The sequence below is a fragment of the Artemia sp. Qi Xiang Cuo genome, chromosome 1, assembly GCF_049724085.1.
Source record: "Artemia sp. Qi Xiang Cuo chromosome 1, ASM4972408v1, whole genome shotgun sequence".
Classification (NCBI taxonomy): Eukaryota; Metazoa; Arthropoda; class Branchiopoda; order Anostraca; family Artemiidae; genus Artemia; species Artemia sp. Qi Xiang Cuo.
Window position 1 is genome coordinate 11,385,244 of NC_142794.1, and position 14,598 is coordinate 11,399,841.

The 14,598-nt window shown below is 36.0% G+C and overlaps 1 protein-coding gene across 1 annotated transcript; it reads left to right on the forward strand.

Annotated features, from left to right (window-relative positions):
* The first annotated feature begins 4,895 nt into the window (after nucleotides 1-4,895).
* On the forward strand, nucleotides 4,896-6,398 carry LOC148956005 (uncharacterized). The gene is made up of 2 exons (XM_089093578.1): nucleotides 4,896-5,176; nucleotides 6,107-6,398. The coding sequence occupies exons 1-2, from the start codon at nucleotides 4,931-4,933 to the stop codon at nucleotides 6,395-6,397; spliced, it is 537 nt and encodes a 178-aa protein (XP_088949704.1). The 5' UTR covers nucleotides 4,896-4,930; the 3' UTR covers nucleotide 6,398.
* The last annotated feature ends 8,200 nt before the right edge of the window (nucleotides 6,399-14,598 follow it).

Consider the following 14,598-nt stretch of genomic DNA (forward strand, 5'->3'; position numbering starts at 1 on the left):
TTCTCATTGAAAGCTAAATTCTTTTAATTCTTCCTAAAAAAAAGGGTTTGGAAAAAGACTTTTTGAATACTTTCGCAAAATGCATTTTATTTCTTAATGAGCAACAACTTAAAATTTTATTTTTTCTAGCTTTTTATAGCATATAGTTCGGCAAGTATTATGTCGTAATGGGATCAAAGCATCCCAAACGAGTCAAGTCATTTAAAGGAAGACAAAAATGCTACAATTTATTTTTTGTTTTAAGGTGCAACAATACAAGCAGCAAAGCATGATGTGGCATCCCAGGTTCTTCAAACTTTTTATTGTAATGTTCGGGCTCCTGAAGATTCAAGTCCATCGAAACGAGAGCCTGGAAATAATCAGGCTTTTGCTGACCGAATCTCAAGGTTCGGTCCAGTGGTGCCTGAACCTCCTAGAGACTCTGCAGCTCCTGCAAATCGTCTCTATGGGCTCGACCCCAAATTGGTATTCAAAGAGGACACAAGCGATACACTTGATGGATTCAACTTTATATGCTCAGTCACCAAAGACGGAAAAACTTTCACTGGCAGAGGCAACTTTTTGAAATATAAAAAAACTACCATTTACTGGTCCGTGTCTGGCAGACATTCTTTTCTAGGTTAATGAATTTTAGCTAAACATACAGTTTGCAAACTTTGGCTAGACATAAGGTTTTACAATGCAGCTGCACCTTCAAATTAAAGTTGAATCTTTCGAAGCCATTGAGTCTCCCAAGTTTCTTGTTAAATTTTGACCGATTCTTCCTCTCCCCCCCCATTTATTCTTAAGATAGGTATTTGCTACTAACAAAAACTGTATAATTAAATTTAGAGGTCTGTATAGTTGAATACAAAATTCCATTATCAAACTGTTCTTGGTAAAGAACTGTAAGTAAGAAGCGACCCGCCTCAATAGTAGCCGAAACTCTAAAAAACAGAATTTTAATACTAAAAGATGCATAAAAAAAAAATCTAATTTTCATGCTGATTTCAAATATATTTTTCTCTTTTTTACTACTAAGTAGTTTTTTCTGCTTTTCTACTAAAATATATCTAAATCTGCAACTTTCCAGAACGAAAATTTGATATCAACATAAAACGAAAACTAAAAAAATGATTTGATAATTAAAAAGTATTTAAAATAAATTACATAAATAAGATTCCCAATCTTTTAAGGATGGTATGTAATGTCTACTATCTCGCAAAACATGTATTAAAGCTCTAAGAATTTTAAATGCAATTTCTCATTGAAAGCTAAATTTTTTTTAATTCTTCCTAAAGAAAGGGTTTGGAAAAAGACTTTTTGAATACTTTTGCAAAATACATTTTATTTCTTAATAAGCAAGAACTTAATTTTTTTTCTAGCCTCTTATAGCATTTACTTCGGCAAGAAATATGTCGTAATGGGATCAAAGCATCCCAAACGAGTCAAGTCATTTAAAGGAAGACAAAAATGCTACAATTTAGTTTTTGTTTTAAGCTGCAACAAAACAAAAAGCAAAGCATGATGTGGCATCCCAGGTTCTTCAGACTTTTTATTCTAATGTTCGGGCTCCTGAAGATTCAAGTCCATCGAAAAGAGAGACTGGAATTAATCAGGCTTGTGCCGACCGAATCTCAAGGTTGATAATTAAAAAGTATTTAAAATAAATTACATAAATAAGATTCCCAATCTTTTAAGGATGGTGTGTAATGTCTACTATCTCGCAAAACATGTATTAAAGCTCTAAGAATTTTAAATGCAATTTCTCATTGAAAGCTAAATTTTTTTAATTCTTCCTAAAGAAAGGGTTTGGAAAAGACTTTTTGAATACTTTTGCAAAATACATTTTATTTCTTAATGAGCAAGATCTTAATTTTTTTTCTAGCCTCTTATAGCATTTACTTCGGCAAGAAATATGTCGTAATGGGATCAAAGCATCCCAAACGAGTCAAGTCGTTTAAATGGAGACAAAAATGCTATAATTTGTTTTTTGTTTTAAGGTGGAACAAAAAAAGCAGCAAAGTATGATGTTGCATCCCAGGTTCTTCAAGCTTTTTATTCTAATGTTCGGGCTCCTGAAGATTCAAGTCCATCGAAACGAGAGCCTGGAATTAATACAGGCATGTGCTGACCGAATCTCAAGGTTCGATCCAGTGGTGCCTGAACCTCCTAGAGACTCTGCAACTCCTGCAAATCGTCTCTATGGGCTCGACCCCAAATTGGTATTCAAAGAGGACACAATCGATACACTTGATGGATTCAACTTTATATGCTCAGTCACCAAAGACGGAAAAACTTTCACTGGCAGAGGTAACTTTTTGAAATATAAAAAAAACTACCATTTACTGGTCCGTGTCTGGCAGACATTCTTTTCTAGGTTAATGAATTTTAGCTAAACATACAGTTTGCAAACTTTGACTAGACATATGGTTTTACAATGCAGCAGCACCTTCAAATTTAAGTTGAATCTTTCAAAGCCGTTGAGTGTCCCGTGTTTCTTATTAAATTTTGACTGATTCTTCCTCCCTCCCCCACTTTTTTAAGATAGGTATTTGCTACTAACAAAAACTGAATGATTAAATTTAGAGGTCTGTATAATTGAATACAGAATTTCAATTTTTCTCTATTAAACAGTTCGTGGTAACAAACTTTAAGAAGCAACCCGCCTCAATAGTAGCCGAAACTCTAAAAAACGGAATTTTAATACTAAAAGATGCATAAAAAAATCCAATTTTCATGCTGATTTCAAATGTATTTTTCTCTTTTTTACTACTAAGTAGTTTTTTCTGCTTTTCTACTAAAATATATCTGAATCTGCAACTTTCCAGAAAGAAAAAAATACCCAAGCCTGACGGATCTCAAATGAGCGCTTCAGAGGTAAACGAGTTCTGTGCTGGCATTTGTACCACCTACCCCTCAATTACAGAGGCCGAACTGGTTGATCTCTTAGTCCATTGTGAAACTGACGAAATAAAACAGTTTACCGAATTTGCTGTTTTTAAAGAACTTCAAAAACTAAAACCGAATTGATCTTCCTACCCTGGTGAGTTGCCGGTCAAACTTATTCGCGAATATGCCTTGTTTTTAGCCAGACCATTGGCATCGATCATCAATCAGTGCTTCAGTGAACAAACCTTTCCCTATGCTTGGAAGCGAGCCTATGTTCGCGTAATACCCAAAGTTAAAGGACCTAAGACATGTGATCAGTTAAGACCTATTTCGATCGCACCGAACTTTGCTAAAGTTGCAGAATCTTTCATATATCGTGAACTTCTCATGGACATTTCACCGTAACTTGACCCCTTCCAGTATGGTTGCTTGAAGGGATGCAGCACGTCTGTTTATTTAGTACGGCTTTATCACCTAGTAGTTGAATGGTTGGAGTTTGGAAGCTCGTTTGTAGATTTACTTCTGGTAGATTACCGAAAGGCTTTTGATTTGATTGAGCACCCTCTTGCCGCCCAGAATCTCAAGTCAATGGGTGCCCGTAAGTACATCCTCCGATTGGTAGTTGATTTCTTACGTCACAGGTAGCAAAAAGTGTACACCCTTTTTCCCAAGAATATTGAATCGGACAGGGTGGAAATTACATGTGGGACCCAACCAGGTACCATATTAGCAACTCTTCTTTTCCAGGCTATTATCAACTATATACTTTCTGACTTTGACGATCGTTTTAAATTCGTCGATGATTTGTCTGCGCTTCTTAAATACCACGTAAAGGATTCGCAAGCTGTAGCCCAGTTCGACCCAAATTTTTTCGATCAGTTTAAATCACAGTGTACTGCGAACAGTCTTCAAATTAATGAGAATAAATCAAAGGTTTTGAGGTTCAACCCATTTAAACGCGATTTTACCTACCCCGTGACTTTGTTCCCTTCTGCTTCGTGCGTGACTATCTTGGGCGTCACCTTTAGTGTGGACTGTTCGTTCTCTATTCATGTACAAGAGCTGGTTAAGAAGGGACATTATGCTATGCGGACACTGGTGGCGATGCGCCGCCTGGGTTTTCCAGAGTATAAGCTGAAAATCGCGTACCCCACTTTTATTCGACCCATCCTTGAATATGCGTGTCCTGTCTGGGGCCCACAAGTTCATTACATAGATTACTTAAGTGATGATTTGGAGGGGATCCAGAAATGAGCTGTAAAGATCATTCTTTGCAACAAATATGTAGATTACAGCTCCGCTCTGAAGTCACTTGAAATACCAAGCCTTCGCGATCGCCGTTTTCAGCTGATGATTCGTTTTGGCCAGTTTTTATTGTCTAGTCCTGTACATAGGACAATATTACCACCTAAAATACCTGTCCGCGCAAATACCAGAAGGAAAAGCAAACTTATGCCCGTCTCGTGCCACACAAACAGACTTAGTAACTCCTTTGTTCCTTTTTTTTACAAGTGCTCTTAATAAAATGTAGAGAAGTGTTTTTATGTAAAAAAGTTTTCATGTAAAAACAACGCCTTTTAGTGCATTTTTTTTAATGTTTATATGATAGCTGTTTTCATTAAAATGATTCTGATTATGATTCTGAAATTATTTAAAATAAATTACATAAATAAGATTCCCAATCTTTTAAGGATGGTATGTAATGTCTACTATCTAGCAAAGCATGTATTAAAGCTCTAGAAATTTTGAATTCAATTTCTCATTGAAAGCTAAATTCTTTTAATTCTTCCTAAAAAAAGGGTTTGGAAAAAGACTTTTTGATTACTTTCGCAAAATGCATTTTATTTCTTAATGAACAACAACTTAATTTTTTTTTTCTAGCCTTTTATAGCATATAGTTCGGCAAGTATTATGACGTAATGGGATCGAAGCATCCCAAACGAGTCAAGTCATTTAAAGGAAGACAAAAATGCTACAATTTATTTTTTCTTTTAAGGTGGAACAAAAAAAGAAGCAAAGCATGATGTGGCATCCCAGGTTCTTCAGACTTTTTATTCTAATGTTCGGGCTCCTGAAGATTCAAGTCCATCGAAACGAGAGACTGGAATTAATCGGGCTTGTGCCGACCGAATCTCAAGGTTCGGTCCAGTGGTGCTTGAACCTCCTAGAGACTCTGCAGCTCCTGCAAATCGTCTCTATGGGCTCGACCCCAAATTGGTATTCAAGGTGGACACAAGCGATACACTTGATGGATTCAACTTTATATGCTCAGTCACCAAAGACGGAAAAACTTTCACTGGCAGAGGTAACTTTTTGAAATATAAAAAAAAACTACCTTTTACTGGTCCGTGTTTGGCAGACATTCTTTTCTAGGTTAATGATTTTTAGCTAAATATACAGTTTGCAAACTTTGGCTAGACATATGGTTTTACAATGCAGCTGCACCTTCAAATTAAAGTTGAATCTTTCGAAGCCGTTGAGTCTCCCAAGTTTATTGTTAAATTTTGACCGTTTCTTCCTCCCCCCCCCCCCCACTTCTTTTTAAGATAGGTATATGCTACTAACAAAAACTTTATAATTAAATTTAGAGGTCGCTATAATTGAATACAAAATTTCACTATCAAACTATTCTGGGTAAAGAACTGTAAGTAAGAAGCGACCCGGCTCAATAGTAGCCGAAACTCTAAAAAACAGAATTTTAATACTAAAAGAAGCATAAAAAAAAATCTAATTTTCATGCTGATTTCAAATGTATTTGTCTCTTTTTTACTACTAAGTATTTTTTTCTGCTTTTCTACTAAAATATATCTAAATCTGCAACTTTCCAGAACGAAAATTTGATATCAACATAAAACGAAAACTAAAAAAATGATTTGATAATTAAAAAGTATTTAAAATAAATTACATAAATAAGATTCCCAATCTTTTAAGGATGGTATGTAATGTCTACTATCTCGCAAAACATGTATTAAAGCTCTAAGAATTTTAAATGCAATTTCTCATTGAAAGCTAAATTTTTTTAATTCTTCCTAAAGAAAGGGTTTGGAAAAAGACTTTTTGAATACTTTTGCAAAATACATTTTATTTCTTAATGAGCAAGAACTTAATTTTTTTTTTCTAGCCTTTTATAGCATTTACTTCGGCAAGAATTATGTCGCAGTGGGATCAAAGCATCCCAAACGAGTCAAGTCGTTTAAATGAAGACGAAAATGCTATAATTTGTTTTTTTTTTAAGGTGGAACAAAAAAAGCAGCAAAGCATGATGTGGCATCCCAGGTTCTTCAAGCTTTTTATTCTAATGTTCAGGCTCCTGAAGATTCAAGTCCATCAAAACGAGAGCCTGGAATTAATCATGCTTGTACCGACCGAATCTCAAGGTTCGGTCCAGTGGTGCCTGAACCTCCTAGAGACTCTACAGCTCCTGCAAATCGTCTCTATGGGCTCGACCCCAAATTGGTATTCAAAGAAGACACAAGCGATACACTTGATGGATTCAACTTTATATGCTCAGTCACCAAAGACGTAACAACTTTCCCTGGCAGAGGTAACTTTTTGAAATATAAAAAAAACTACCATTTACTGGTCCGTGTCTGGCAGACATTCTTTTCTAGGTTAATGAATTTTAGCCAAACATACAGTTTGCAAACTTTGGCTAGACATATGGTTTTACAATGCAGCAGCACCTTCAAATTTAAGTTGAATCTTTCAAAGTCGTTGAGTGTCCTGTGTTTCTGCCAGTGACAACATAACTGGCAGAGGTAACTTTTTGAAATATAAAAAAAACTACCATTTACTGGTCCGTGTCTGGCAGACATTCTTTTCTAGGTTAATGAATTTTAGCTAAACATACAGTTTGCAAACTTTGGCTAGACATATGGTTTTACAATGCAGCTGCACCTTCAAATTAAAGTCGAATCTTTCGAAGCCGTTGAGTCTCCCAAGTTTCTTGTTAAATTTTGACCGATTCTTCTTCCCCCCCCTCCCCCCACTTCTTCTTAAGATAGGTATTTGCTACTAACAAAACTGTATAATTAAATCTAGAGGTCTGTATAATTGAATACAAAATTCCATTATCAAACTGTTCCTGGTAACGAACTGTAAGTAAGAAGCGACCCGCCTCAACAGTAGCCGAAACTCTAAAAAGTGGAGTTTTGATGCATCAAATAGATGCATCAAAAGAAATGGATTTTTATGCTGATTTCAAATATATTTTTCTCCTTTTTACTACTTAGTGCTTTTTTCTGCTTTTCTACTAAAATATATCTGATTCTGCAACTTTCAAGATCGAAGATTTGATATCAACATAAAATGAGAACTATAAAAATGATTTTATAATTAAAAAGTTTTTAAAATAAATTATATAAATAAGATCGCCAATTTTTTAAGGACGGCATGTAAAGTCTAGTACCTATCAAAACATCTATTAAAGTTCTAGAAATTTTGAATGCAATTTCTCATTGGAACTAAATTCTTTAAATTCTTCCTAAAAAAAATTTTGCAAAAAGGCGTTTTGAACACTTTCGCAAAATACATTTTATCTCTTAATGAGCAAGAATTTAAAATTCAATTTTTCTTTGTAGCATGTACTTCGGCAAATATTATGTCAAACTCAAAACGAGCAGAAACTAACATAAATTGGGCGCAAAACCCCTATGCCTTCCCAAGGCCAGAACAAAATTTGCGCTTCACTGAAAACATATAAATGTTTTTACTTTTATAACTTTAATAAATCAAATAATATTAACATTTTAATTACTAACTATCAGTATATGTATATTAAACTGACAATGCACATTCACTTGTATTTTTTCAGTAAAGTGCAAATTTTGTTCTGGCCTTAGGAAGGCATAGGGGATGTGCGCCCAACTTATGTTAATTTCTACTCGTTTTGAGTTTGACTCGGTTAATTATTGTAATTTCTGTTCGTTTTGGGTTTCATTTATTTATCGATGCTGATTTGTGGTAGTTTCACGCTTGGTAGATTATTATGATTTTATTTTTGCTCATTTTTTGTTTAATCGAGTTCTTTACTTTTCTTAGAAAAACTTATTTTGTGGAAAAAGTTTTTAAATTAATTTCTGTTCGTTTTATATTGGCATAGTCTTTTCAGGGAAAAAAGAAAATAATACTTTAAATCTTTTTTTTTTTTAAGACTTTATAGTTTGGCCTGCTATTTGTATGCTGGAGAAAAATTTTCAGCATCTTTTAACAACATACACCCTCTTGAAAATCTGGACACAAATAATACTGTTCAATTTAGTTTCATACCTCCTCTAGTTGACCTGAAACGGAAAACTTGATACCATTCGCAAAAAACATTCTTTGATAGCTTGGATATACTTACGCTATTTTGATTTGGTTAAATTTTAAGAGCAGAAATGGGAGGGTTGGCGTGGGAGGGTGGGATTGGAAGGGGGATTAGTTGCCCTCAAATCATTTTAAACTATTAAAAATGGCTACAGCCCTTTCTGTTTTCAATCGAATGAGCCCTTTTCGAAGTTCCCATGGCAACCTTCGATACGAAGTGCCCTGGTCTAAACAACAACAAAAACAAAAAAAAATGCATTATACCCTCTTCGATCTTTACTATAATTAAATAAAAAAAAACAAGTTTTTTTAACTGAAAGTAAGGAGCGACATTAAAACTTAAAACGAACATAAATTATTCCGTATATGAAAGGGGCTGTCCCCTCCTCAACGCCTCGCTCTTTACGCTAAAGTTTTCTATTGTTTAAAAAAAATAGAGTTGTTAAAAAGAGTCATACTTTAGCGTAAAGAGCAAGGCGTTGAGGAAGGGACAGCCACTTTCATATACGGAATAATTTCTGTTCGTTTTAAGTTTTAATGTCGCTCCTTACTTTCAGTTAAAAAAACTGTTTTTTTTATTTAACTTTTGAACGTTTTTGAATAAATGCAGGTTTTGATCTTGACTCACAGTACATGAATAATTATAACAAAATTTTCATATTAACTTACTTTTATTTGGTTAAATGTCTTTCTCGAAACTTGTTTAATTTTATTTAAGAATGTTTTTATTATCAATAAATATGTGTAACATACGAATCGAATTACTTACCGAAATTCTATATTCATATATTTTTATTAAGTATGTTAGGGGGTTTACCCCCTACTAAATAACTTACTCTTTAATCGGAATTTTGAATTTTGTTCCAATTATCTAAAACTGATCGCTTAATCACACAGGCCGGTAATAATAATAAATAGCTCTTATGAAAGTGCTAAAAAATCTCTGGCTTAAAGAGTGAGGTATTGACTAGGAGGTGAACCCAATCATATATTTAATATTTTCTCTTCGTTTAAAGTTTTGATGTTGCTGCTGTTGCAGTTGAAAAACTTGTTTTTTTTATATTTAATTTCTGATCTTTTTTTAAATAATGCTGGGAAGTCCGGCGTCCCCTTCATAGCAATGTCCCTTCCCCCATGAAAACTTCCTTCGTGGAAAGATCCTCCTACATAACCCCCGACCCCAGGCACGTACGCAGGAATTTGTTTCAGGGGGGCCCAATTTTTTTAGGGGGGGGCCAAATCCTTCAAACCCATTATTCTGTGAGAAAAATCAGAAAATTGTGGGAAAATGAAAAAAAATCGTGAGATTTCGGTGGGGCCCGGACCCGGACGCCCCCCTCCCTGCGTACGTCCCTGCCCGACCCCCCCCCTCACTACCAGGAAAAATCTCCCCTGAAAACGTCTGTACTGTATACTTCCCAATAACCAATACTATATGTTAACATTGGGTAAAGTTCATAACTTTCAGCCCTCCTCCCGGGAACTTCGGGAGATTAAGTCATCCTAAAAGAAATACTTGTAATATTTTCGAACATGCTGAACAAAATGGCAATCTCAAAATTCTGATCAGGAGACTTTGGGAAAACAATGAGCGTGGGAGGGGGCCTAGTTGCCCTCCATTTTTTTGGTCACTTAAAAAGGCCACTAGAACTTTTAATTTCCATTCCAATGAGCCCTCCCAAGATACTCTAGGACCACTGGGTTGATATGATCACCCCTGGGAGAAAAAAATAAAATAAACACGCACCCGTGATCTTTCTTCTGGCAAAAAATGCAAAATTCCACATTTTTGTAGATATGAGCTTGAAACCTCTACAGTAGGGTTCTCTAATACGCAGAATATGATGGTGTGATTTTCATTAAGGTTCTGTAACTTTTAGGGGGTCTTTCGCCTTTTTTTCGAAAATCAGCCAAATTTTCTCTGGCGCGTAACTTTTGATGGATAGGACTAAACTTGATGAAACTTATATATTTAAAATGAACATTAAAATCCGATTCTTTTGATGTATCTATTTTCATCAAAATACCGTTTTCTAGAGTTTCGGTTACCATTGAGCCGGGTCCCAATAACCAATACTATATGTTAACATTGGGTAAAGTTCATAACTTTCAGCCCTCCTCCTGGGGGTTTCGAGGGATTAAGTCATCCTAAAAGACAAGGTTACAATATTTTCGACCATGCTGAACAAAATAGCTGTCTCAAAATTTTGATCGGGTGACTTTGGGAAAAGAATGAGCGTGGGAGGGGGCCTAGTTGCCCTCCATTTTTTTTGGTCACTTAAAAAGGGCACTAGAACTTTTAATTTCCGTTCCAATGAGCTCTCCCACGATATTCTAGGACCACTGGGTCGATACGATCACCCCTGGGAAAAAGAAGAAAAACAAAAACAAATAAACACGCATCCGTGATCTTTCTTATGGCAAAAAATCGAAAATTCCACATTTTTGCAGATAGGAGCTTGAAACCTCTACAGTAGAGTTCTCTGATGCGCTGAATATGAAGGTGTGATTTTCATTAAGGTTCTATAACTTTTAGGGGGTCTTTCCCCCTTTTTTCGAAAATCAGCCAAATTTTCTCAGGCGCGTAACTTTTGATAGGTAAGATTATATTCTGGCTTTTAGATAGCATAGGGTTTTAGATCCCTACTCGTATTAATTTTTGCTCGTTTTGATTTAGACTGTTATTTCTTTTAATTTCTTTTCGTTTTTGATTTAATTTATTTATTGATACTGATATGTGGTAGGCTCGTGATCGGTAGATTATTCTATTATGTTTTTGGTTAATGTTTGTTTTTTTGGTGTTCTTTTTTTTTTGAAAATATTATTTTGTGTAAAAAGTTTTTTTTTTAATTAATTACAATTTAATAATAAATGAAAAACATAACTAAAATAAAGTAAATAATTAATAGTAGATTATAAAAATAAACCATATTCTAATGTAAATGAATAAATAAATCTTTAATCGAGTAAAACTTAAATTGAACATACAAATCAAGTTTAGAACGAACAAAAATCACTACTTACGAGAGTTTGGTTACTGCCCCCTTTCTGAAAACTATTGGCGCTGTACTAAAAACTATGTGTCTTGAACAGCCTTGGAAAAACAGTCAGGAAAAAAATTAAGTAGCAATGGGGTATTTGCAGGTTCGGCTCCTTCCACGACAGTTCTTGGCTCTTGACCCCGTGGGTCAAGTGACATGAGCTGCAAACCCCAGGGTCGTACAAGTCAACCTTAAACTGTAATTTGTTTTCTTTTTTTTATTCATTTCAAATTAATCTCTTAGGTGACAAAGCCGAAGATTTTAAGACAAAGGCTGTGATGAAAAGTGGAGCAGCTTGGACCCCAAGAAGTGGCTTTTTGTCGGTTAATGGCAGAGAGGGCAAGAAACAGTGTACTGAAAGTGGTGACTTCTTGCACAGTTGCAGCGCCTCCTGTGACGAGAATGACAACGCACTGGGATCAAATCTCTCAAAGATTTGGTGATGTCACCCAGCTCTCTAATGGAGATAAACCATCTAAGCCGGTTTTGGATACGCTTGAGTTTTGGAAACCCACTTTGGGTGATGAAGTGAGTATCTTTCATTCATGGCTTCATATATTGGCTTGAATTCCCTCGGCTATGCCGGCTACCATAGGTTGAAAATTGACATTTTATTCATCACGTTTTTTTCTTCTTTCTATGACAGGCTCCTTTTTTGCGCTTTATGTTTCCCCTTCTTTTTTTCTCTTTCTATGACAGGCTCCTTTTTGCGCTTTATGTTTCCCCTTGTTTTTTTCTTCTTTCTATGACGGGCTCCTTTTTTGCTCTTTATGTGTCCCCTTCTTTTTTTTCTTTTTCGTGACTTTGAAAAATTTAATTAATGTGTCTCAGATTGAACATTTGTGGCAGTAGTCTACTATGCATTAAAAATATATAAAAAAACTTTAGAAAAATTTTGTAGTTTACGACTTTTGTTTGTTTGGTATTTGGTCTGTCCAGTAGTCAACATATCCAATACTGGGTAACTGTCTGACTTATCGTATTTCAAATAGTCCAGTGCACGAAAAATCAGTTCAATCCCATTTTCTAGTGGGCTAGGTCACTCTCTGCGGATGATCGATGACTGATTGCTGATGATAGTCCTTTTTGGGCTGACCATATATGGTCATACGAAAATACCCTCTCGGGTCGTCCCCGACCGGGTGGAAAGAGCTCGTAAGAAAGGATTTAAGGAAAAAAACATGGTTCAGATTTGGTGTACAGGGAGAAGTTTTGAAGAGATTGGGAGAGAGGAGGAACGTGCGCAGCTGTCTTTGTCTCAGGTGGCTTGGTGCTGCAGTGAATTGTTTGCAGTTGTACAATTTGTTTTGAGATGTTGTTTGTAGTAGATATGCATATATATCGATTTGATTATTTAACTATTTAGTACGTTTTTTGTGTGTGTCTAGCAGCTCTTTAGCCAGTAATATTTTCCCTCCCTGTGACCTTTCTAGCTTGAGTGAATCTTAAGCTCATTAAAAGACTTAATGAATCTGTAATTCAACAAGAGGGAAGAGAAACTTGTGAAATTCGGCTAGTTTGCATTTAACATTTATTGTAGGTCGCTTTTGGTCACAAACCTTTTATTTTTAGACACGGATGGCTCAGCCTCAGGAGACCCCTGCTGCCGATCCCTCTCTTGCTCCAATAATAGATGTCAATCCTGGTGACGTACCTTCTAGCTCAGAGGATATTCAAATAAAAAAGAATAAAGGGGATGGCGACTATAAGAGCATGTATCTGTTTTTCATAGGAGTAAACTTTATAGTTGTATTTAAGTGATATTAACAAATCTAAACAAAACATAAAAAATACCCGTCAACTCTATTTACTTATTTTTTCTAGTGAGTATTTAAGCTGTAGGCATATAAGGTTTTTACTGAACGCATCGTCGTAGAAACTTCAAAAAGGGCTCATTCGATTGAAAATTAAAAGGCTAGTTTCTTTTTAATAGTCGAAAGTGATTGGGGGGCAACTAACCCCCCTCTCACGCCCACCATTTCCCCAAACACATCCAATTAAAATTCTGAGATATCCATTGGGTTCAACGTAGTTGAAAGTTCTGGAAACTAGGTCTTTGAGGATGAAACCCCCCCCCCCCCACTTCCCTCAGGGCAACGTTTGTAAGTTATGCCCTGGGGGCATATAAGGTTTTCATAGAATGTTTTGTCATAGAAACTTCAAAAAGGGCTCATTCGGTTGGAAAGGGCTAGTGCCCTTTTTAATAGTTGAAAGTGATTGGAGGGCAATTAGCCCCCCTCTCACGCCCACCATTTCCCCAAACACATCCAATAAAAATTTTAGATAGCCATTTCCGTCAACGTAGTTTGAAGTTCTAGAAATTATGTATTTGAAGATTACAAACTCCCCACAGCCCTCAGGGTAAGGGTTGTAAGTTGTGCCCTGGGGGCATATAAGGTTTTTAGAAAAAGGGCTATCGTAGAAATTTCAAAAAGGGCTCATTTGATTGGAAATTGAAAGGACTAGTGCCCTTTTTCATAGTAGAAAGTGATTGGAGGACAACTAACCCCCCTCTCACGCCTACCATTTCCCCAAGCACATCCACTGAAATGTTGAGATAGCCATTTCTTCAACATAGTTGAAACTTCCAGAAATTAGGTCTTTGAGGATGACAACCCCCACACGGCTAACAGAGTAAGGGCTGTAAGCTATGACCTGGGGGCATATAGTTGAAAGTGATTGGAGGGCAACTAACCTCCCCTCTTACTCCCACAATTTCCCCGAACAAATCCATTCAAAATTTTAAGAGAGTCATTTTGTTCAACGTACTTGAAAGGTCCGAAAATTATGTTTTTGAGGATGACAAACCCCCACAGTTCACTGGGCAAAGGTTGATAAGTTATACCCTTGGACATGAAACGTTTTTATAGAAAGTTTTATCGTAGAAACTTCAAAAGGGCTCATTCAATTGGGAATCGAGAGGGTTAGTGCCCTTATTAATAGTCAAAAGCGATCGGAGAGTTAATGCCAGGGCAACTAACCCCCTCTTACGTCCATCATTTCTCCAAACACTTCCAATCAACATTTTGATATAGCCATTTTGTTGAACGTAGTTAAAGGGTCTGGAAATTATGTCTTTCAGTATGACACCCCCATACCACAGACCTCAGGGCTAAGGTTGTGAGTTATGCCCTGGGGGCATATAAGGGTTTTATAGAAAGTGTTGTCATAGAAACTTCAAAAAGGGCTCATTCGATTGTAAACTGAGCGGACTATTGCCTTGTGTCTTCGTCGAAAGTGATCAGAGGGGATAATGCTCCCCCCCATGTCCGTCATTTCCCCTAACACTTCCAGTCAAAATGTTGAGATAGCCATTTTGTTCAACGTATTTGAAAGGTCTGGAAATTATGTCTTTGAGGATAACAAATCATTCTAGCCC